This window comes from Anser brachyrhynchus, assembly GCF_964034855.1.
Source record: "Anser brachyrhynchus genome assembly, chromosome: 5".
Taxonomy (NCBI): Eukaryota; Metazoa; Chordata; class Aves; order Anseriformes; family Anatidae; genus Anser; species Anser brachyrhynchus.
Genome location: NC_137699.1, coordinates 40016333 through 40038493, shown reverse-complemented (window position 1 = coordinate 40038493; position 22161 = coordinate 40016333). Strand labels below are relative to the sequence as shown.

The 22161-nt window shown below is 38.8% G+C and overlaps 1 protein-coding gene across 19 annotated transcripts in view; it reads left to right on the top strand.

The window, feature by feature from the left end:
• The window catches only part of RALGAPA1 (Ral GTPase activating protein catalytic subunit alpha 1), a 132567-nt gene extending 111373 nt beyond the window's left edge, over window positions 1-21194 (top strand). For 10 of the 19 annotated variants that reach the window (XM_080594890.1, XM_080594877.1, XM_080594879.1 and 7 more), the window contains 3 exons: window positions 10816-10940; window positions 18072-18186; window positions 19769-21194. In XM_080594890.1, the coding sequence (XP_080451016.1) occupies window positions 10816-10940; window positions 18072-18186; window positions 19769-19865 (337 nt within the window). In that variant the 3' untranslated portion in view covers window positions 19866-21194. The other 9 variants (XM_080594888.1, XM_080594884.1, XM_080594885.1 and 6 more) reach the window with 6 other exon arrangements.
• Window positions 21195-22161: the final 967 nt, after the last annotated feature.

Here is a 22161-nt window from a genome sequence, read left to right as displayed (position 1 = left end):
TTGCCTCTCCTGCTGCTTGCCTGCAATGCCACTGCCACGTCGGAGGTTTGGGAGCTGCTCTGTCTGCCTCGGGGAACCCAGTTCCAAGGAAGTCATGAGGCAGGGGTAGCTGTAATGGTCTGCAAAATAATTAACACACCTTAGAGTTTCATTGATTCCTGCCTGGGCAACATTAGTAAGACAAACCCTCCCTAGAAGGTGGAGTGGAAATTTTGCCTGCATAAGGGCTGCAGCGCTGTTCTGTTGCTGTTTTGCTTTCACCTCTCTAGCCTGTTACTAAAACATAGGCGAGTGGGATATTTGTAAATGCTGTCATTAGTCTTCTGGCTACACCACCAGTAAATTTAATGAGTAATCTGTTACGGTCTTGAGGTATTCTTCCTTCCTTTACTGTTAGTCATTTGACCTTACTCTCTTTCATGTTAAATGCGGTTCAGGCTTTGTAAAATAAGTGCGCAACAAATGGTAGGGAAGCTGAGACTTTCTTCTATATGTTTGTGTTAATCTGCTCCTGCTATATTTCAAACAGATAATTCATTGAATGCCCATTCTTCCTCTTACCGCAGAGTAGATTATATTTAAGTCAAGATTAATGGATAGATTCTGATGTTAAAACCCAGTCTCTGAGCCTGTCATTCCCTAGAGGCATATAGTGCATTAGTTTAAGCCAATATGCTGCTTATCATAGATACTATGACACTGTCTTGAATGAGTTTACTGTACTTTGTTACTGCTTACTCTGGTAATAAAATCACTATATTGTGTTCCTGATAATTACAATATTAAATAGAAACTTAATTTGATTACTGCACATTTAGATACAGATAGGTCTTAAGTAATTGCCCACTGTAAAATTTCTGATACTAATTTTTTCTCTCATGAGGTGTATTCTGTTAGTGTCTAAGCTTACTACTTAGTTCAGTCACATTAGCTGAAAAAGTGATGAAAGAAAGATCTACAATGGGACTTTTTGGGTACGAGGCAATATCTTTTACCTTTAGTTTTCTCACTTGAACCTTGTTGGTTTTTAAATGCTTCCGTAGGATGCTTTCATTTGCCAAAGGCCTTAAAATAAATTCCAGGTTATACAGAGTAGAAGAATTCAGTAAATACTGTTAATTCAGGATTTTTCCCCTTGCCTTTAAAATGGCTAGAAATCTGAACATCAGTGTTGTCATTTTTGTTGCATAAGCAGATGATGAGAATTAGAATCCATTCCATTTGGTAAGTGTAATCTCATAATATTTTGCTATGGTAGTCTTAAAATTATAACTTTTTTCTATAGCTGTTTTTTATATGCTTCAGGAGAATATTTATCCTAAAGATTTCTGTTAAGCACATTACACTTGCACTTTAATTCTACATATCTTTGTAAGTGCCTTTTCTAAAGACGCTTGGTGCAAAGTGGTTACATTTTTCGTTTCATAATTGAGTGTTTTAAGTGGTTAAGCATAGTCCAAATTTTATCTAATTCCAGCTTGTGTTAATGGTGCTACGCTCACACTGCCTTAGCACCTGTTATGGATTTTGAGTCATCTGGCAGCCCGTGGGACTTAGATAAAGAAGTACCAGGTGTCCTGCCTGTCTCTTAATTGAGACGCAATGTAAACAATATAGACTTGGCAATATGGTTATAGGAATGGATTAAAGCCCAGCTTTGTCTGCTCTGATGAATCACAGCTTTTTCTTCACAGAAGATGTTATAAGCCACTAAAGAATTTAGTTAGCTGTAAGGTCTGATGGAACAACATAAAAATAAATGATATACCAAGGATGTTCCTAGAAGGACAGTACTGGGCTTTCCAATGAAAATTTAAGCATCAATTATCATTTCTTGCAATAATTTACCAATTTTGAAAGCGTTTACACTGTAAAAATGCAGATTCTCATATAAATTCAGATAAAGTCAATGCCTTTCAATGTGTAATGTGGCAGTAAACTAGGCAGAAGGCAGTATTATTGACTCAGAAGCACTTAGTGGCTGCAACTTTATCTAGCTTATACTTGCCTTGCAAAATTTTTAATCATTTAACTATAAGGTAGATACACTAGAATTAATCTCCTTTAGCTGTAAGATTAGTACTCTTTAAGAAAAAAAGCCTCTAAATGGCAAAAATGTGTTGTTATAATTTCCCAAAAACTTTAATTTATTAAAAATATATTGAACTTTTTAGTAGTGTAAAAAACAACAAGTACTTTTTGTTATGTTCATTTAAGGAATGATGCAAGTATATGCATTCAAAACAAATTTCAAAATCTGGAATGATGGGATTAATTTGTATGGATTTATCTATTGCATATTTCCTTATTTTTCATCATGAAGAAATTACACCTCAGAAATTGCCTCAGAAAGCCCTTTGGCAGTTACAGTTTTTTCTGAAAAAGATTTTCATTATGGATGCTAGATACTGTACTCTGTTTGCTTAAATTCTATAGTCTGTTACTTGCTTTTAATAGTAATTTTGATTTTTGTATTGAGATATCTACGCTACTTAGTAGATTGTCATATATAATTCACCTTCACCTGTGTCAAGCATTGCAATTTTTTTCCTGCTTTAACCTAAATAACTTGCATCAGATATGAGAATCATAAACTGAATTCTGCTTTATGAATCATCAGTGTCGAGGATAAACTCGTATATGTAGAAGCTGCTTTCATTTACAGCATATCTGTGTAAAAAGTTGCACACAGCAAAATACTTATATGTAATTTTTGATACTGGCAGTATTTAAGGAACAGAAAAGAGTCCATGCCGACGTTGAGAGTTCTAGTTGACTTAACAGAAGTTGCAGTTGGAAAAAAGAATCTCTTTATTTGTATACTGTGCAAGCTAGATGTGGAAATCACTGAAATGTAATAAGTAGGGAACACCATGATGCCACTTGTACAGAGTCACTTTTTGGAATAAAACAGAACTTTAACTATTCCTCTCAGTGTGGCCGGTTGATACTGATCACCCACCTACATCCAAAACGCAGCTAGTTGCAGGGCTTCCAACACTGGATCAATAGCAGCCCAACTTACATCCTTAATTCTAAGAGCAAACAAAGAGTACAAATAGCTGTGACTCAGTATGAGTTCAGCTGGTTTGACAACCACTGCACAATCTCTTCTTTCAGAGTGAGATTTCCCAGAAAAAACTTCCATTTCTGTGATGTCTGGATTTTGTCCTGTCTTCCTTTAAAAGTCAAATTTTGCTATGGCTAAGTTTTTCTTTCATCTCTAAAACTTTGGTCCTAACCTGTACTTGCTGTCTTTTTCTGGAGGCAATCCTCTTTTCACATTTTGATGTCAGGAATTGTAATTTACTAGGAAGAATCTGCCCGATAAAATTGGCATTTTCTTCATTCTAAGTACCTCAAATTGTAGCAATTTCAAATTGTAGCAATTAATTCTGTGGGTTTTGCACACCTTTTCAGGCCAGAGAGCAAGAAACTTGAAAACTTCTACCAATGTCTGCCATTTATTTTGCCTCGCTATTTCTATTTTTCCTTTGGTCTTGAATACCCTGGGAGCATTTTTTGACTGTTGACAATACTGCAGGTTTTTCCTAGCAAAGAAGTGAGCTTCTAAATCTGATGAGGGGGCAAATGTAAACAAAAGGATGCCATCTTATGTAGCTTTTGTTAAAATATTGTTGATCTCTTTCATATAAATAGTGTACATGCAATCAAAAAAAAAAAAACAAAAAACGAACACTTACAGGTGTCCATTGACCCTACAAGCAAGTATCTCTGGGTGGAGGGTTTTCATTTTCCAGTTAAGGATGGAAGCAGTACTTTGGCTTCTGCTTGTCTAAATTATTTTCCAAATGCCTGGGTGACAAAGTCATACTCTCCACAATCATATCAATATATATTGACTTCTTAGATGATTTTGCTAACAGTTGGAACTGCCAGGGATGCAGCTGTACATGTATTTCTGACAATAGTTTGCAATTTAACCTGAAAAGGTCCATCTTGCTATTTAGAAATGCATTCTCTGGCTTTTTTCAAGAAGCCATTTCTAGGCAATCACCAAAAAAATCCTCTTTTTCCTAACATTGGAATCAAAGACTCTCAGATGCTACATACCGTCAGTATTGTGATCACATATGCCAATATGCAGTTACATTGTGAACCTACACACGTGTGCACATACATATAAGCAGCACAAGTAATTTATGACTAAAACTTTCATGGAGGTATTTGATATTTTGATTTGTGTTCAGTTTGTGTGAATGAGACAGACAGTGATGTAAAAAGAAAAAAAAAAAAAGAGAAGCCCACATTTTTACTCCATTTCACAGGTCTTTGGAAATGACAGTCAATATTTTTGTTAAAATTCTTAATTATTTTCTTAAAAAAAAAAAAACAAACACAAAACAACTTGTGCTTTTAGTCTACTGGCCTTGACCAGCCCACCAGTGAGAGTCTAGAAGTGGCTGTAGCACCTTTGGGCCTGCGGTTTGGAACTTCATAGTTGTAGGGTATTTCCTGAACTATAGTGACCTTGATGCATTTTAAATCATCCAGAAATGATCTTGTAGTCATCTATTAAACTGGAAGCTGTGGCATGACATTTTATTGTTTTATCTGAAATGGTAAATACTTTCTTTTGACTGCTGGGAAATTACAGATTTTCTGCTATTGGTGACTTTAGGTACTTCACAAATGCAGTTGTTTCAAATTCTTTGGAACGAATGACGTACTCACCTTTTAAAGAGATTTTTCAAGCTTTATAAATCCTTCCATAACCATTTGAACATATTAATAAATTGTGCCTTCAGCCCTTTTTAAACTTTCTGTCTTCGAATATGTTCCCCAGCATAATCTTTCCCCCCAGATGCTGCTTAGGAAATCCGTTGTGATAAAACATTGTCTGTATTTTTTTCACAGTCTTTAGAGTATTTCAGCATACAACTACTGACCAGGTCAGCCTAACACAAGCTCCTGCCGAAAGCCCTTAGAGGTGCTTGAGTCTAAAAGAGAGGTGCTAAGAATCTCCACACAGCGAATGCCCGGTGTAGGATACCTCTGACGTCCACAGGTATCTGCAGCTTCTGTTGCTACCCTTCCCTGGAAACCTGTCCACTTCAGCACACGCTAGAGCTGCCTAAGTTCTTTCTATATCCTGAACAGCCACACACCCGGTTCATACTTCTCTTTATCCCTTGAGTAGGAAGGCATTTCTTTACTCTTCTTGTCTGTAAAGCAGCAGTGCTAGGAGTTTTGAAAGTGTGCTCGCTGGATTAGAGCCCACACGAAAACAACGGGAGGCGACTCAGTTGCATCAGTCATCCAGGAAATGAGAACTGTTTCCAGCTCTGAGGCCACATCTACTGCCTCTTACAAGGGTGTTGCTCTGGCCATTGGGACTGAGGACTTTTTGTAATAAGGCACGCTCAGTTCACTGCTGAAATTGCTCTTCGTTCCGTGAAATATACTCTGCATCACAGGGAAAGTACATGCTCATCTGTAGAGACCAGTGGTTATGGTACTTCCCTGGGAGAGGAGAGTCCCTGGATTCCAGTCACTGCTCAGGAAGCCTTTGTTATCAGATGGTCTTGGGAGCAGACACTAGAATTTCTTCTCCAGTCCCTTTTAATGAGTCTAGCGTGTAGGTTACAGAATTGTGAAGCACCACATTCTTGATTAAAGTCATGGAAATTTTACTCCATGTTGAAACTGCTTTTTTTTTTCTTCATTTTTTTTCAGATTCAGGTTAATGAAATTTTGAGATTGTTATTCCCTGGATGATGATAACATACCAATCAGGAATCCAGTTTTCTTTAATTGATAAATACCGGATAGGTTATTTGCAAAACATATTATTTAATTCTAAAACTTACAGGCAGACTTTTTCCTGATGTTACACATGTGTAAATAAGAATGGGAAGAAAACCAGTAGTTAGAATGAGACAGTAACTCTACAGAAATGGTTATGAGGAGATGGACAACATAAGGACTTTAAAGACGAAGACGGTAGAAGAGACTGGGCAATACAGGATCTTACGGAGCTTGCATGGTTCGAATTGCAGGAAAGGAAAATTGAAGACAAACTGAGAGATGTGGGTAATTAGCAAATATATTTCCTCATCAAATGGAAGGGTGGCAAATTCATGGATAAAAACAAGTGGATCTTTGAAGGAATTGTTTTGGATATGAAGGAAAAAGATGCTGGATGAAAAAGCACAGAGAAATATTTCACTTGTTTTATTGTGGCACACATATACCCTTCTCATAGACCAGAGTCTCTTTATGCTGGCATGCTGTACAGACAAGACAAATGTTGTTTGAAGTCAAAAAGCTAAATATAAAAATGAAGACAATAAATGAAGGCAGATACAAAACACAAGGAAATATGAAATAGCAGTGATCAGCATGAGTAGTTGCATGATCTACACACCAATAGATGATATACATCTTCCAAGATGTTTTCTTTGTTTCTTTTTAGATAAATGTAATAGCAAAGGGAGGAGGGTTAAAGGGTGTTTTTTTTGTGGACATTTAGGGAGACCTGGTGCTAGGCAAAGGAAGAAAGTACAGAAGTGCCTGTCTGAAAATGTTGTGTGAGTGAGAATGGTTGTGTTAACAGCAGGTGAGAGTAGTTTTGATCAAATGGACCAAATAGGTATCAACTGTAAAGTTAAAATAAGGAACGTGCATTTGCAGTAGGGAATGGCAGATTGATGGTGATATCTGAAGAGACTGCTTCATCTACGCAGGATGTTCAGAAAGTGGGCCGTAAGCTGTTCTGGGTAGATAAAAATTCATTTATTGAGGGGAAAAACGGGCATAGGGCAGCAACTGAGATGTGTGGTAGGACCCTAGACAAATTGTTCATGTAGGTGGCTAGAGAAAGTTCTAGCTTAGGTAATGCAAAAAGAATCTGAAGATTTAGGTGTATGCTGCCATAGGAATTTAATGAGACCTTAAGTTAAAAAAATAAATAAAAAAATGTAATACATTCAACATTGATGAAGAGCTATTAGGTGAGCTGTTGTTTCTCAGGCAGATTAAGCACAAGTAGTGATCTGACAGCCAGAATTTTGGTGCTTGTTCCCAAATGAGAATCAACAGGTCTAAAAAAGATCTCAAGTCTGTAGTAATGGAAAGTACAGTATTTTCAGTATCGTTAGAAATAATTGCAGATTGGAGAATAAGTAAAATGGATTGTAATGTAAATGAAATTTTAATTGCAGTGACTACATCCTGAATGACCTGTAAAGGTACGATTTCTGATTTTTCTGCTGTATTGATCGTATTTCTCATAACAATAACATCTGGAAAAGTATAATGAAGTCATTTCTTCAAATCTTTGCATTTTTTTTGTTTTGCTTTTTGTGGATTATACATCAGCAAGTTTTTAGCCAACAGATTTGGGTGGGTTCCTGTACAAATAACGTGTATCTTACCTTTTTATCCGTTCTCTTTTGTTCCAGTTAGCACCTTCTTTGGAAGCAGAAAGCTCACAGCATTGTTGGTTTATGTATTTAGTTACTCTCTGTGCCAGATTCTTTCCCCATTGGTTTGTCTGTGCATCCTTCCCATTCCATCTTAATTGCTGATGCCAGTGGCAACACCCACTCACAGTAAGCATACAGCTTGCATTGCCCTATTATTACTTGCCATTGAGTTTGTGTGTGCCACTCAATTTATAGGTGCTAATAACTCTTCCCTAGAGAGCAGCATTTTAAAGAAATAAATGTCCAGCCTATTAGAAGTAATGTAGAAATTAACTACCTTGGGATTATGGTCACTCTTGCTGATAGTTGCATTCAAATGCAATGTGGAACTAGATTATCACAGCCACAAAAGCATGACAATATGGAGTTTAAAATACTAGCATGTTCTTAAAGTCTAAGTGAATAGAAGATAGAAGTAGCCAAATCTCAGCTACTCAGTTTCTAACAGAAGAGCTGTTCGGAGGAGGAGACTGTGTCCTTTCTTAGTGCAGAATGCTGCAAGCCTTGGACTTGGCTTTCGCCTCAGATTTGTGTTCCTTTTTAAGCAGGGTTCTGTTATTAACCCGGTGCAGATGGTTTTGTGGATTGCTAAGACGCGAAGTAACCTGGCTAGCTGAATTACTTTCCTCCGGGTGTGCTAAGTGTGCATTTGAATTCGTCTTCTAGAACTGATATAAGCATGTCCTCTCCATTGTGTAACAAAAACATCATTATCCTCCTCAGTCAGCATCTGTGTCAAGACTTCTCTATTTGGTTAGGAGATAGGCACATAGATTGGAGAATGGGAAAGTCCTTGTCACATTCAAAGTGGTAACTTTCCTTCATTTCTGCCTTATTTGTGTATAAGCTTTGGATGTAATAGGATAAACTAAAAGGTTTCCTTTAGAGACCTCTGAAAGTAGAACATTTTAAAAGCAGGTAGGTGTCTCCACCCTACTTTTTCATGAAACATTTTACCCATTCAAGCAGACTTTTAAAAACAGCTTGTTTTGATAGCAGTCTGTTCTGCTGTGGGCCTTCAGCCTTTGCTTCCTGGCAGCACCTTTGGTGCGAAAAGAGAGTGATCAATTGGGAGACTATCAGTGCCAGCATGCATAGAGTGATAAGTTAACACACCACTGGGAATTTCTAGGGCCCACCAAGATACTTCACTTCTAATGTGCTAACAAGCTCATTTTTCTACCTCTTGCCTCTTCAGTTATTTTTTTTCTCAGAAGAGCTTAGAAGTTGAGTGCATCAGGCATAATGAAAAGCTCTGTAGGAGGGAGAAGCAATAACCCCATTTTTCCCTTTTCAGCCAAATAGAAAATTAGTTTCTGGTAATACACAAAGGCCAGTATTTTTTGTGCAAGGGGCACTGCTGTGAATCAAAGGACTCTATTAACTGCAGAAAATTCAGCAGCTGTGAATCTCCCCCAATGAAAAAAGTGCTTTTCAACAAGTTGTGAGATACGTAGTATTATTTAGACTTCAACCATCAGTTTCATCCTCTACCACTTATACATAGCCTCTTAAAAACTGTGCTATATTACTCTCCTCTCTTAAGGCTCAATACTGTGTTTATCCCCCAACCTAAGAACCTCTACAATGGGAGATTTTTATATTTTCTCTTGTCCCCGTGCTTCTGTTATAGCTTCTCCAGATTGAGAATTCTGCTGGGTTTCAGATCTCAGAGGATCCAGAAGGAATTTGCAACACAAATTTTGGAGGGAAAATTGTTTCACAGTTTCACCATGTAAGCAAGTTGTGGTCTCAGGAAATACAACAAAGATGATGTTATTCACTATAAAGTTTTTTTCAGATAATATATTCTTTTTACATTCCTTCATATTTAGATGTACTGCAATATCTATTGTAAATATTGTACAGAAAACAAGGACAGGAAGGTTTCGTAGGAAAAGTTCTGTAACAGTTGAGGTATACTTTTAATAGCTAAGATGAAGGCTGTTGTTTCCAGCTGTAATTTAACGCTGAGAATTGTCCTGATTATCATAACTGAAAACAGTATACTTATTTATTTAAAATGTTAGCACTTGGTATTAAAAAAAATCGTCACTTCTTATGCAGTTCTCGTGTTTCAATTGCTAAAAAGATGTGTGCAGGACGCAAGATACTGCTTCCCCTCCCACACCCCCAAAAAGAGCAGCAAACCTGAAGTCAGAACTCCAAGAAACTGATCCTGAATGCGTTTCTCCACAGCATGCTGTTTTGTTTTGTTTTTGTTTTGTTTTGTTTTTTGTTTGTTTTTCTGTTTTGGGGTTTTCGTTTTGTTCTGTGTTTTTGCTTTTCTAGGAAAAAAAATAGGAAGTTGATCTTACTGTCTAAAAATAAAATATGGAAACAAAATGTGCACAAGCATAAATGCCAGGAAAAAATCCCAATCGTTTTATGGTTACATAAGATAAGTTGAGAAGGTCTCCCTCATTCAAAATACTGAGTCCAGCCAGAGGACTTGGAAAGTTGTGAGAGAAAAGGTTAACTGATTTCTCAGTTCAGGAACTATACGACATGAAGTCAGCATGGGAGTTTTTCTTGATAATTGTATGTTGCTGCCTGCTGCTCTACATTTTGACAGCCATTTCCATAGTTGCTTTCATGAACAGCAGAAATATTCTCTCTTTTTCTCGCTCACTCTGTGCTAACAGCACAATCAGGCCTGCTGGAACAAGCAGCCTGGAGAGGGTTCTTCAAAAGCAGCAACACTTCAAGATACTGGTCTCTTGTCAATAATATCAGAGAAGGAGAATGCAATGAAAAGGAAGAAGTACAGTATTTTACTGTCAGTGCCCTGCTGACACCCTGTTAGCCAGTATTTAAGGGTCCTGCAGATTCTTTACAAATATTCTTGCTTGTTTTAATGGCACAATGGATGAGGTGTTTTTCCCAATACTCAAATTTAGCTATGTATTTATCTTAACTGCGTGTGTGTTTAGGGATTACAGAAGGAGTTTGTTATTGAAAAGTGCAAAATAAATTATTGTGTTAATGTTCATCTGTTACTTTTCATGCTATACTCTTAAAAATTGTGAGATTTTTGTATTTAATTGTAACAAAACTGCAGCCAAATCGGTTAGTTTAAAGAGAATATTTACATTGCTGTTGGAAAAGATTTTCAGAAGGTATTGTATGAGACTTGAAAAAGAGATGGTTTAACCATAATGGTTCACATTGACCATGTGTGCCTTACAGTTCATATCACTACAGCGCATCAGATAATGTCAGAGTTATGTAAAGAGTTAAAGTGTGTACTGTCACTGAAATACACAATATGTATTTAACAAAAATAGGAACTCTGAAATACTTGGCATTGGTATTTAGCAGTTACAGTACATGATGTAAATTGTTCCTTAATTCTTGGCTAAACCAGTTATGAGGAGAGAGCACGATACCTGCAAACGATTGTCCAACATCACCTAGAACCTACAACTTTTGAGGATTTTGCTGCGCAGGTTTTCTGTCCAGCACCTTACCACCATTTGCCCTCGGACACAGGTAAGCAGTACAGTAAAGAACTGTTTTTATACAGTCTTACTTGAAATGCAGTATCCTTACTTATAAAGAATAAAAATTCAAACGTTTACATATCATTAAGAGTTACCATTAATCTGAAAGACTGTATGCACCTATTTTGAGAACTTGGGCAAAGTTGCCTTTAATTCCTTATTCTGTTGTCTGGCATCATGGGAAAATGTCTGGCATTAAGATTTGGCAAGCTACTTGAACCTAGCAAGCAGATTCTATATTTTTACAATGAATTTTATTGCATTCTCCTGTATAAAATCTGAAAGTGCTGGTACTTCTTTATGTTGGCTAGTTCAAACAGATAAATTCTTTAATGTAAGCACACTTTTCCTATAAGAAAGTTTTAAGCTCTCATTTTTAGAATGTAAAGTTTGAAACTAGAAGCCTGAGAGCCTTGCGATCACCACTTTTGTTTCCAGGTTGTTAGTTGCAAAGTTGTTTTTAAGGTGATTTTTACTTTCCGCTAAAATACCTGGTTTATAAGAGGATACTGCATTTTCAGTTACTAATAAGAAAATCGGTAAGAAAATGAGTAACTCAAGGCCTTCCTGTTCTGAAATTCCTTGAACTCCTTATGATTATTTCATTTATTTTATTTCCCCTCTTTTAGATCATTAAATATCAGTTCTGTTTATCTGAAGGTAAGACAAAGTGTCCAAAAAAACCCTTTGTTCCTATTACTTTTACTAGAGCACTAAGCTTGTAACCAAATTGTATGCAAACTTTCCTTGTTGCTCTTGTTCACACTAAAAAGAATTTCACACTGATTGAGAAATGACCACTACATCTTCTTAAAGTTTTAGTCTTTTACTAACCTCAGGTCTGCATGAAGCACTAACACTGGTTCTGGGATTAAGGTAACTAATGGTAGAGACAGTTGTTGAATGAGTAACACTTTATTGTTTTGACCTTTGTTTCTCAGCATGAACAAGTAGTACTGGATGGCAGTGGTGTGTTTTGTACCCTGTACTGTCTTTCATTGATGTTGTAAGACATTCTGCAGTGATAACATAGGAGAGAAGGAGAAGAAGAATGTGTAACACTTGAAATTCTTTGTTCAGAAAACTTTATTTAATGTCAAATAAATCGAAGTGCTACTGTGGAAAAGCTGTAAATCTAAATAAAATAAATTTTGTAAGAATTAATTCGGTAAGTCATTATCTCAAAATTTGTTTCTTAATTGCAAAATTTTGCAGAAATCAATTTTAAAATTATGAAAGCATTCTGATTAGGACTGTAGAAAGAATGACTGAGAGATGTTGAAACACTGAGATAGCTTTGTGTGAAGGTATAAACTGTAAGTGGAAATGAGGCGCAGTTTTAAAGTGTAAGTGGATAGCTGTGCCAGTTCTAATCATCAAAACCAAAGGGAAACCAAATTAAAAGGCAGTGATTTAAAACTAATTAAATCAGTACAAAAATAGTAATTTAATTTAATGTATGAAAACGTTTGAATAGGAGAAATCCGTAACTAGAAACATTGGAAGCAATAAGCAGGGGTACCAATCCTTACCACTTTTCCTTCCTAATGCGCTCAGTAAGCATTCAGCATCAGACAGTTCCGTATCACTAGTATAGATCCTATATTCTAGTGCACTCTTATCAGTTCTGCCTGATCACTTCTGGAAATCTCATTCCAGGCTAAATCGTTCTCTGTTCATCTAGCTCCTTCTTCTGGGGTGAAGCAAAGCTGCTTTTCTCCCTTGCACCAAACTAGTACAGAACAGGGGCAATTCCTATATTCCCTTAAAAATTGTCCAAGTCGTACTTACTTTCTCTAACTTGATCTAGAAAAAAGATTTTTACTGAAAAACTTGATTTTAGTCTTAAGCTTTCTCTCACAGGTACTAATTTTCTGCAGGAATCTCATTAATAGGAACTTGTGATCTATTTCACACTTGAGTGTATGCACGTGTGTTTACATACCACAAAATGTCACCTCCTACCCTAAGGGACGTCGTCTTCTGAACTTTGTGGAGTGTGGTGGAGCTGATCAACGCATCTGTGCCAGGAGCAGCCAGGATCTCCCTAGGGCATACACGCAGCTCACTGTGACCCAGCATCCAAGAGCCTATCCCCAGAGCTCCCTGACTGACTTTTAGTTGCAGCACAGGGAAGCCAGGAATGCTGTGGGAGTCCTTATTGCAACCTGGCCCCTCGGCGTTCCCAGACCTCAGGGCTGACCCACGCTGGGTCCAGGGCTCCAGGTGCTCTGATGCTCAGCTCCAGGACAGTGCCTGGAGTAGCACCAGACTTTCTGCCTCCAAGCTGACTCAGGAGAGCACAGACTGTAAAGCCTGAAGCAGGTCTAATTTAGTACTGCGGTCATCTGCCAAAACGGCTTCCCCAGGGCTGGTTAGTGGGCAAACCGCTGGTGTCCGGTTCTCGTGAAGGCAGACCTGTGAGCAGGGTGCCTACAGATGGACCTGAACTTTGAAGGACCGTGATCCCAAGAAACAATCCACCTGATGTGCTACTAAAATACTTATTACCCCTATGTTACTAGGGTCCCTGCATCAGACAGCTGTATTGAAAGATAGGTACGGAGGTCTCACTTGTGCCAGGATTACGCATAGGATCGGCACTGGAATCCTGCCTGGGCATCTACACGCATTCATCACCTCCAAGATGACTCAAAACCTTGCAGGCTACCTCTCAGACATTTCTGGGTCATCCAAAAATTTCTGACCAGCTTATAAAAATATGTTGCAATTACTTTTTTATATAATATTTAATTTATATCTGCTTTTTATGAAAAAAAAAGACCACAAGCAACTAGAAAATATTTCCTTATTTTAGACTTGATTGTTTAGTTGGATCATGATCTTGAAGCTTATAGTTGTCAAATATGTTTAATTTTTATAAAATATTATATACAATTTCTTCTTCTAAGATATATATAGAAACTGCGAAGCTACTAAAGCCCATCAACAAGCACTGTATTTTATTTTTGTTGTTGGGACCCCATGGGCTGCTTTCAGCATGCCTAATGCTTCACTTGAACTATGACAGTCAGCATATAGAGACTATGCCATTCGCTTACAAACTGTATTTTCTCAGATTGGTGTATTTTATGAAAGCTTCAGTCCTCAGCAAAAGCTGTTTCCTTCCTTAGCGTGGTTGCTGCTTGATACAAAGTAATTGTGGCTGCTGCTGTTTTATCTAGATATCTAGGTTGCCCTGTTAAAATACATGAAAAGTCCATCTTCCCAGGTTTAGGAACTTGACTAATGTAGTGGATATATGGGTTTTTTATGGTTTTTTTTTTTTTAGTTAACCCTGCTTAATCACAGAATGTAATTCAGTAGCTGCTCTTTTCTTTTTTTTTTTTTTTTTTTTTTTAACTTTGTGCTGACTCTGGTAAGTAGAGTTAACTACAAAATAATATTTTCTGCTATACAGCTATTGAGTAAACCAGACTTCTGTGACACCAGAGTAGGCTGAGGAAACTGTCAATGACAAGCTCAATGATATTGAAGGGCTTATTGACCCCTCGATGCTAAGACTCTGAGTTTTAAATTGTACTGATGATTTGATTTTGTTTTTTCTGTCATCTTTTTTTTTTCCTCTCTTGTTACTAAAAATAGGACCTCAGTATAGTAAACCTTGTTAAAAAGGGTCATAGTATTTTACTTGTGATGCCAGCAGAAGACTATTTGATCCCAACAGTCGTTCCTACATTTTCAAGCCTGCGTTCAGACCAGTCCTGCTGCCCCACTCCCAAAGTCAGTGGGGATGCCAGCTTACAGAGAGAGAAGTGGAGGAATGTAGAGGTAGTGGTGCTTCAGCCTTGCACAAGAAAGTCTCAAATTCCATGGCCTGCATCTTAACCTGATCTGCTGCTTGTGTGCTGTGTAACTTTGAACAGAGAATCTGTTCATCTTTTTGGCCCTCTGTTATCCCTTTGCATATTAGAATGATGGTGCCTAAGCACCACTGGTGACAAACAATGCTCCTGGTGGTGATGGTTGAACTTTGTGACCAGAAATGCAGTTAAAAACAGAAATGTTTTATGAAAGGCTGTATGTCTGGCAGGGCTGGTAAGAGTTTCTCATTATTCCTTCTCCAGTCCAAACTTAGTAAGAAATGCTTTCATTCCAGATCAGAGCAAACCCACAAAACTTAATGAAATTTTCCAAAAATTCCACATTGGATGACTGAAGCTGTAATGTTATGCATTTCTGAGCTGTTGCCCATGCGTTGACCACTTGGGTCGTAGTAAGCTGCGGATCCTCAGCACTTCAAAGTGATAAATCCAGTGAGGACTGCTGGAGACCCAAACAGATCAACTTTGTTCATTTCCACTGAAAAGCAAGGAATATGATTGTCCAATAAGAAAACATTCCATGCATACGTACAAGGTGATGAAATTAAAGCAGCATGTGCAATTTTAATCCTGACATTTCCTAGTTTTTGAATGTTTGACTTGACAGTTTTATTGTCTTGTAACAACACTTTCTTGTGTTAAGTACTTTCGTTTTTGTTTTGTTTAAGGCATAGGGCAGAAGAGAAATTCCTTACTACTGATTAACCACCGTATGATTCGTAAGCAAAGTTGTGGCCTCTAGATCCACCACCAACTTCTGCAAACTGAAGTAGTGCAATAATGAGCTGTCTTACCTCTACCTGAAGCTCTCCTAGAGGAAAGACTGGAAATTTTGCCAGTGGGTTTCACAGCTATTTGATGACACAGAGGAATAGGTTTATCTAGTAGGTTAAAGCCAGGTTCTGAAGAGCGTTCTTTATTTAGGACAAGGGGGAATGGTTTTAAACTAGAAGAGGGTAGATCTAGATTAGATATTCAGAAGAAATTCTTTACTCAGCAGGTGGTGAGGCACTGGCACAGGTTGCCCAGAGAGGCTGTGGATGCCCCATCCCTGGAAATGTTCAAGGCCAGGCTGGATGGGGCTTTGGGCAGCCTGGTCTGGTGGGAGGTGTCCTGCCCATGGCAGGGGGGCTGGACCCAGGAGATCTTTACAGTCCCTTCCAACCCAAACCATTCTGTAATTTATCGGACACTGGCTTTTCTGCTCATTCTCCATAAACCACTTCTTGCTGTACATCTTTCTCATGTCTGGCTCTTAGTTCTTTCTCTCCTACCCAGTTCCAGCCTCTCAGGTCTTTAGGTCACTCGCCGCCCTCCTCAGCTTCTTGTCTTGCTTGGCAGCTGCTTCTGCAGTCTTCCTTCTCTGCCTGTGCTTCTTGCAACCTTTCATCTTTTCCCAAAATTATTGAATTAATGCCTTGACTCAAGCAAGGTTCTGCTGAGCATAACTGATAGCTTGGCCAGCTTTGGACTGGTATTTGTATGAGTGGCGAAGGGCAGAAGCTGTACAAAAATGATGGCCCTCTTCCCCGGAGGCCACGTGGGAGGCTGAAGTATATTAAAAAGCCATCAAAATGCATTAACATAGACAAGTGATATTTTCCTGTGCCCTCATTCTCAGAAATGGCACTCAGGATAATGTTGTTCCAGACAACTGGTGTGATAAAGCCAGAAGTCTTAACAGGTAGCGTATCAGCACCCCATCAGACTTCTAGCCGGTGAAATTTCCACCTCTTTGAAAGTCAGAATTGTTGAGTGAGGTGAGTTGTGCAAAGGGGTGTGTTATGGTACGCCTGGGTCCCTCCACCTCAGTTCACTTCTAACCCAGTCTGTGTAGTTAGGGTACTGTTTTACAGTTAAATAGCTCATTTCTGAGACAAATAGCCAACATACTATCTTTAGAAGATCCTAAAAGCTTCAAATAGAATAGGAAAATGTCCCATTTCAACTTTGCTGAACAACTTTGTTGTTCACAACAGAAACAGCTTTACGTTATGGTCCTAAACTATCATAGCTGATCAAATTGCTTCATGCTAGCCTGGTCAGTTGTCAAGCCTAAGAGAAGGAAAAAAATGGATCACTTTCTGACATTTTTTCAAATTCTTAAAAATGCTAACACGTTCATTTCGTTTATTTGAATTGAACTTTCTTGTTCCAGGACAATTGACAATAAAGCTTTCTTACTTAACCCTATTTTTTTAGTTTGGATAACTAAACATTTCACTGCATAAAGATATAAAGATACAGCATTCTACACTGAAGATTTTAAACTGAAGGGGAAACAAAACTTGCAAAATTTATATAATCACATATGATATCCACGTGTGTGTATGTGCGTACGTATATATATATATAGATACATATATCTAAAATCTAAAGAAATTGAGTTATTAATCAGCCTGTTGATTGCTGCCAGACTAAATATATTTTAAGTGCCATTATTCTTCACTCTTCTGGTGTGATATGTTCAGATGTGAAAATCACTTTACATGACTTCTGTTCTTCAATAACTCTACATCAGTTTTTTTAAAATGGGATTAGATGTGAATCTGTGCTTTCTGATGTCTGTCTGCATAAATTATATGCAAAATTTAAAGATATGATTGGAATAATGCCTTAATTAAAATAGTGGGGGTTTTAAGGTTTTCTTTATCCAGCACTTGATAAAATTTCGCAGTATGGTTTTAGTCTTTGACTCAAACTAACAAGCTTAAACTAACAAGCTTTTTTTCTTTACGTGATTTCAGCAGTCTCGTGTTGAGACTGGCTATAATTGTAGCATATGTAAAAATGTGAAACAGCTGGGGAGCAGAAGCCATATATCAAATTGCCATTTGTTTTTCCTTCTTGATTGTGTCTGTGTGTGTGACTATTGAACTGTTTTCACAGACTTTAAGAAAGCGTTTCAGGCAATGTTTAGGATGTATCTCAGTTGCTATAAATAAGGTTGCTGGATCTGGATAATGTCATAGAATTCTTTTCTTTCTCTCTCTCTTCTTTTTTTCTTGTAATGCTTAGTTGGTAAGTATGACGCTGGATTTCAGAGCTGTTGCTTCATTGCACATAACTAACTCATCATTCTCTTTAACCTTAGCATGAGCAGCAATTACATAATGAAATTCAAAATTCTGTTTTCTGTGCTCATCTGTTAATACCCTTCAATCTTTGCGGTTCGTGTCTCATGTCTCACACCTGTTATCTTTTATCTTCTCTCCTCCCCCTTCCTCACTTCTTTCCACTTCTCCTTCCTCATCACTTCTTCATTCTCAACAAAGAAAGAAATGCTGTGATATTTCTTCTCCTTCCAAAACCTCCACTAGAAAGCATTGGCCACATCAAGGTAAAGGGCAAAGGCTTGAAACGGAAGGTCTTTCACGCTAGCTGTGAATGGTATGCTGTGCAAAACAACAACGGTTATTTTCTATTCTCTATCTTCCACCATTTGAAATGCTTTAATTCCTTGTAAAATTAGAACAAGATAGAATTTCAGAAAATGAGACTGCATGTTTCCCTGCTTGCCTTTTTTTATAAGGCACAGTGAGTCAGGCATTATCATGCTTTTCCAGATTGTTTGGCAATGAAGTACCTAGTTCATGAACAGAATTACTGTCACCAGCTGGGGAACAAATAACAGCCCTTTTTCCTCCCTGTCACTTCAATGGCTCATGTCGGTTTGAAAAAGACAGAAAGTATTGGGCCGTCCCTCTGGAGCAGGCAGATGACGGACCGGGCGAGGAGGACATCCAGGTCGCTAAATCCTTTAGGTTTATGACAGTGTTTTAAATGAACTCTTAGACTTCTTACCTGATGACCTGGGATTTTATTTTAGAGGAGTCTTTCAAATGAAATGTGCTCGGTTTTGAATGTTTTTTGTGCCCATTATATATGAAATGTTAACTGAGGGAGAGAGGTCTCCAGTTCTGATTATTGCATTATTATTTTAAAGTATTACCAGTAATAGTGTGATGTGAAAGAAATAGCAAGTGATATTCTGGCTTACCAAAGTCAGCAGGGTTTTTCCCATTGACTTCTGCAGGACTAAGCTTCTGCCCGTAATTCATACAGCTCAAAAGTGATTAGTGGCAACTGAGGTAATTGGGTTCAATCAGCCTGCCGGTCTCTGCAAACGGCCAATTAAAATGCAGTTTGGTTTTGTGCGTGCGAGTGCATAGTGTTAAAGTTCTGCACCCAGGAAGGAGAACGTAATTTAGATTGCACGTTCCCTCCTCTCCCTTCTGGACCTCTGTGGAGGCTGACTGGAGGCAGAGGGTCCCACCGGGCTGTTAGTAAGGGAAGGGCTCACGCAGCGAGGACTCAGGGCCCACTGCGGAGTTGGGTGCTGGGTGACAAACGCCATGCCGTTATCTCAAATTCATCTTGTTCCTTTTACAAAGAAATTGGGATGCGTAGTGCATCTGCTTAGTACGATCTGTTCAAGCTTCTGCCTTGTGGGCCCTGTAGGAATTGGCCTTCTGAAGCACTGACTAAAGCCTAGATGGGAGGAGATGTGTTGCTCTCCCAGTTCACCCCAATTCACTCCACCTTTTCAGCTGCATTCCCAGAACTCCCTTCATGCGCAGTGATCCGTTAACCTCCACGTTCTCATTATAGACGGGATTCTTCTGGGTGATGGCATGAATAATCACTCCCCATCCCCGCCAGGGAACTGGAGGGGTCGGTTCTCCTGGCTAGCAGGATGACGCTGCCCACCTCAGTGCTGTTTCAATTGCCGAGGGTTCTCTGCAGTCTTGCAGCTCAGTGGTTTCTGGCATCATCTTTTCTCTAGAGATGATTTTGTGGCAGTCGCTAGCTCCATGTGCGGTGCAATCACCCACAGCTGGTAAAGGGCTAGTATATGCTGTGGGCTTGACAACAGCACTGAAATTCCTACCTGCCCCTTGTGTGTATAGATTCCTGCGCTGCGCACGTGGAAGGCGGCACTGACGGGTTTGGTTCTTGCTGTCCTCTGCAGGCTTCTGCCCAGAGACTCAGCCGGGAGAAACTCCAGCAGCAGCAACAGCACAGGTGGATGGAACAGACTTAGCCTCTCCAATGTCTCCTCGGACTAGCAAGAGCCGAATGTCCATGAAACTGCGCCGCTCCTCTGGCTCGGCCAACAAGTCCTAATGTTGAGATGCCTGCAGCTTTCTAGTAACCAGCCGTCAGCAACCCTTCCTACGACTCGCAGCTTTCAGCTGAAGGATAACGTCTCTAGCGCATGTGTGCCCCGTTCCCTGCATACCCTTTTTCTGTATGTTTATTTTAAACAGTGACACTGGAATTTTACTTTACTATTTTAGCTTTTGGTTGTTTTTGTTTGTTTTTTTAATCAAACTCCAGGCTGCCTTTTTTTTTTTTTTCTCCCCCTCCTTTTTTTTTTTTTTTCCAGTGCAGTTTGTCCTCTGCACCTTTTACCTTCCTGGATGATTATGATATCTTACCAGTAGTCATTTTTAACTCTGGTTGATCTTGAGTGACATATGGAATTGGAGACTGCAGTTTGATTACACTATATTTATTGTGCCCCACTGCAATTTTCTCTGTAACAAAGAAAGAAATGTGTACAATTTGAAAATGAATGTACAATTTTAAATTGAAGTTGCATTTGTAAAGTCTTTGTCAGATGTCACAATGTTAATGCACAGGCTGTGTACAGACTATTTATGTTAAGAATAAAATACTTAAACAGCCTTTCAAGCATTACAGTGTCCAAACAAAATAACTTGCCAGTAGCACCAACTCTTTCTTCACAAAGCAATGTATCATTTCTTAACTGTGCAGGTGGTGCCATAATCTATGCCAGAAAAAAAAAAGAAGAAAAAAAGAAAAAAAAAAAAGGAAAAAGAAAAAAAATCACTGTGCTGAAATTCTACTTATGCTTGGCTTCCAAATATTTTTATAATGTTTGCTTTTGGAAGTGTTATCAATAGTAAATGCCATTGAGTCTCATGTTTTTTAGCCTTTATCACCGGGCTGCTGGGTCTAGATGTATATTATTGTTTCTTACGTTAAAAAAAAAAAAAAGCACTTTCCTGATACAAATTCATTGCTCTGATGCTGTGTACTGAGGAAGAAAAGGGAACATGCTCCAAGAGGCTGACCTGCAATGCTGATGATTCCAACCCTGTAAGTGCAGGTTAGTACACGCATTCCACCCATCCAGAGATATTTTCCTACAGCAGATGAAATGCTCACATTTTGAGTCTGGCAAACAACAAGATGCTGTTAACAAAATGTAGCATGACATCCATACTAACTGCATGTGTAAATATATCATATGATATGGGCAACAATAAAAATATAAATTATGTATTGTCATTCATGTAGTATCTACAAATTTGTAATGGTTGAAGAGAAAACATGCTATTTAATAATACAATAAAATTATTCTTACCACCTTCTGTATATTGGTCATTCACCTCAGTGATTAGATTCCTACTGCAATTTGTAAAAGAAAAGCAAATTACACGTGGAGCAGTTAAGTGCGATACACGGCTGCGTTTTCATTCATATTAAAAACTTGGCGTTTCAACTAGTTCTTGGGAGCTCTCCCCATCCGCTGCAAGGACACTGTGTCGGACACTTGTCCCCAGCTCTGGTAAATGCCATCTGTAGCCCTGTTTCTTTGACCGTACGAGCAGAGACGGGAGGGTAATGATTTAAAAAAGCACAGTGACCTTCTCCATGGGAGAACTCAGTGAATGGCATAAACGGGCACTGCTATCTGCGCCTCGGTTACCGGGGAATGATTGAAAAACGCCCTACTTAAGATGACATGCTTTATTTCTGGTGGGGCAGAATAGCGACCTGCAAGTTTAGCCTCCGCCAGGCAGCAAACATTGGCAGCTGCAGGTTATACCGCACTAATTCATATTTTCCAGGTCCTGCAACGAACACCAGAAAGTCGGTGGAGCACGTTTGAAATAAAACGCTATCGCTTGCTTTCGGCCTTCGGGCACGATGTACACGAGCCTTTTGTTGGGTGTAACGAAATCTAAAACTAGAGAAATAGCTGCATTAGAGGATGCTAATGAAAAGATAGCAATATTCTGCGTGCTCTAACAAAGGCTGGGGCTGGGATCAGTTTGTTTCTTCGGGAACCACCAAGCGACCCACTTTTCCCCTGCTGAATTCAAGAAAGGCGTTAGCTTCGTTTTAAATCATTTATTGAATTCGCTCGTCCTTTTTGGCCTCACCCGCTGTCACATTCGGAAACGAGCACTCCCGCGTGAAAATAAATAAACAGACGACCAAATAAATAAGGCCTGAAAGGTCCGTAGCTGGCAAGGTGCACAGAATTGCAAAGCGCTGGGCCGGGCTGCCGCTGAAGCCGGGGGAAAACGCAGAGGGCGGCTTGGCCGGGCC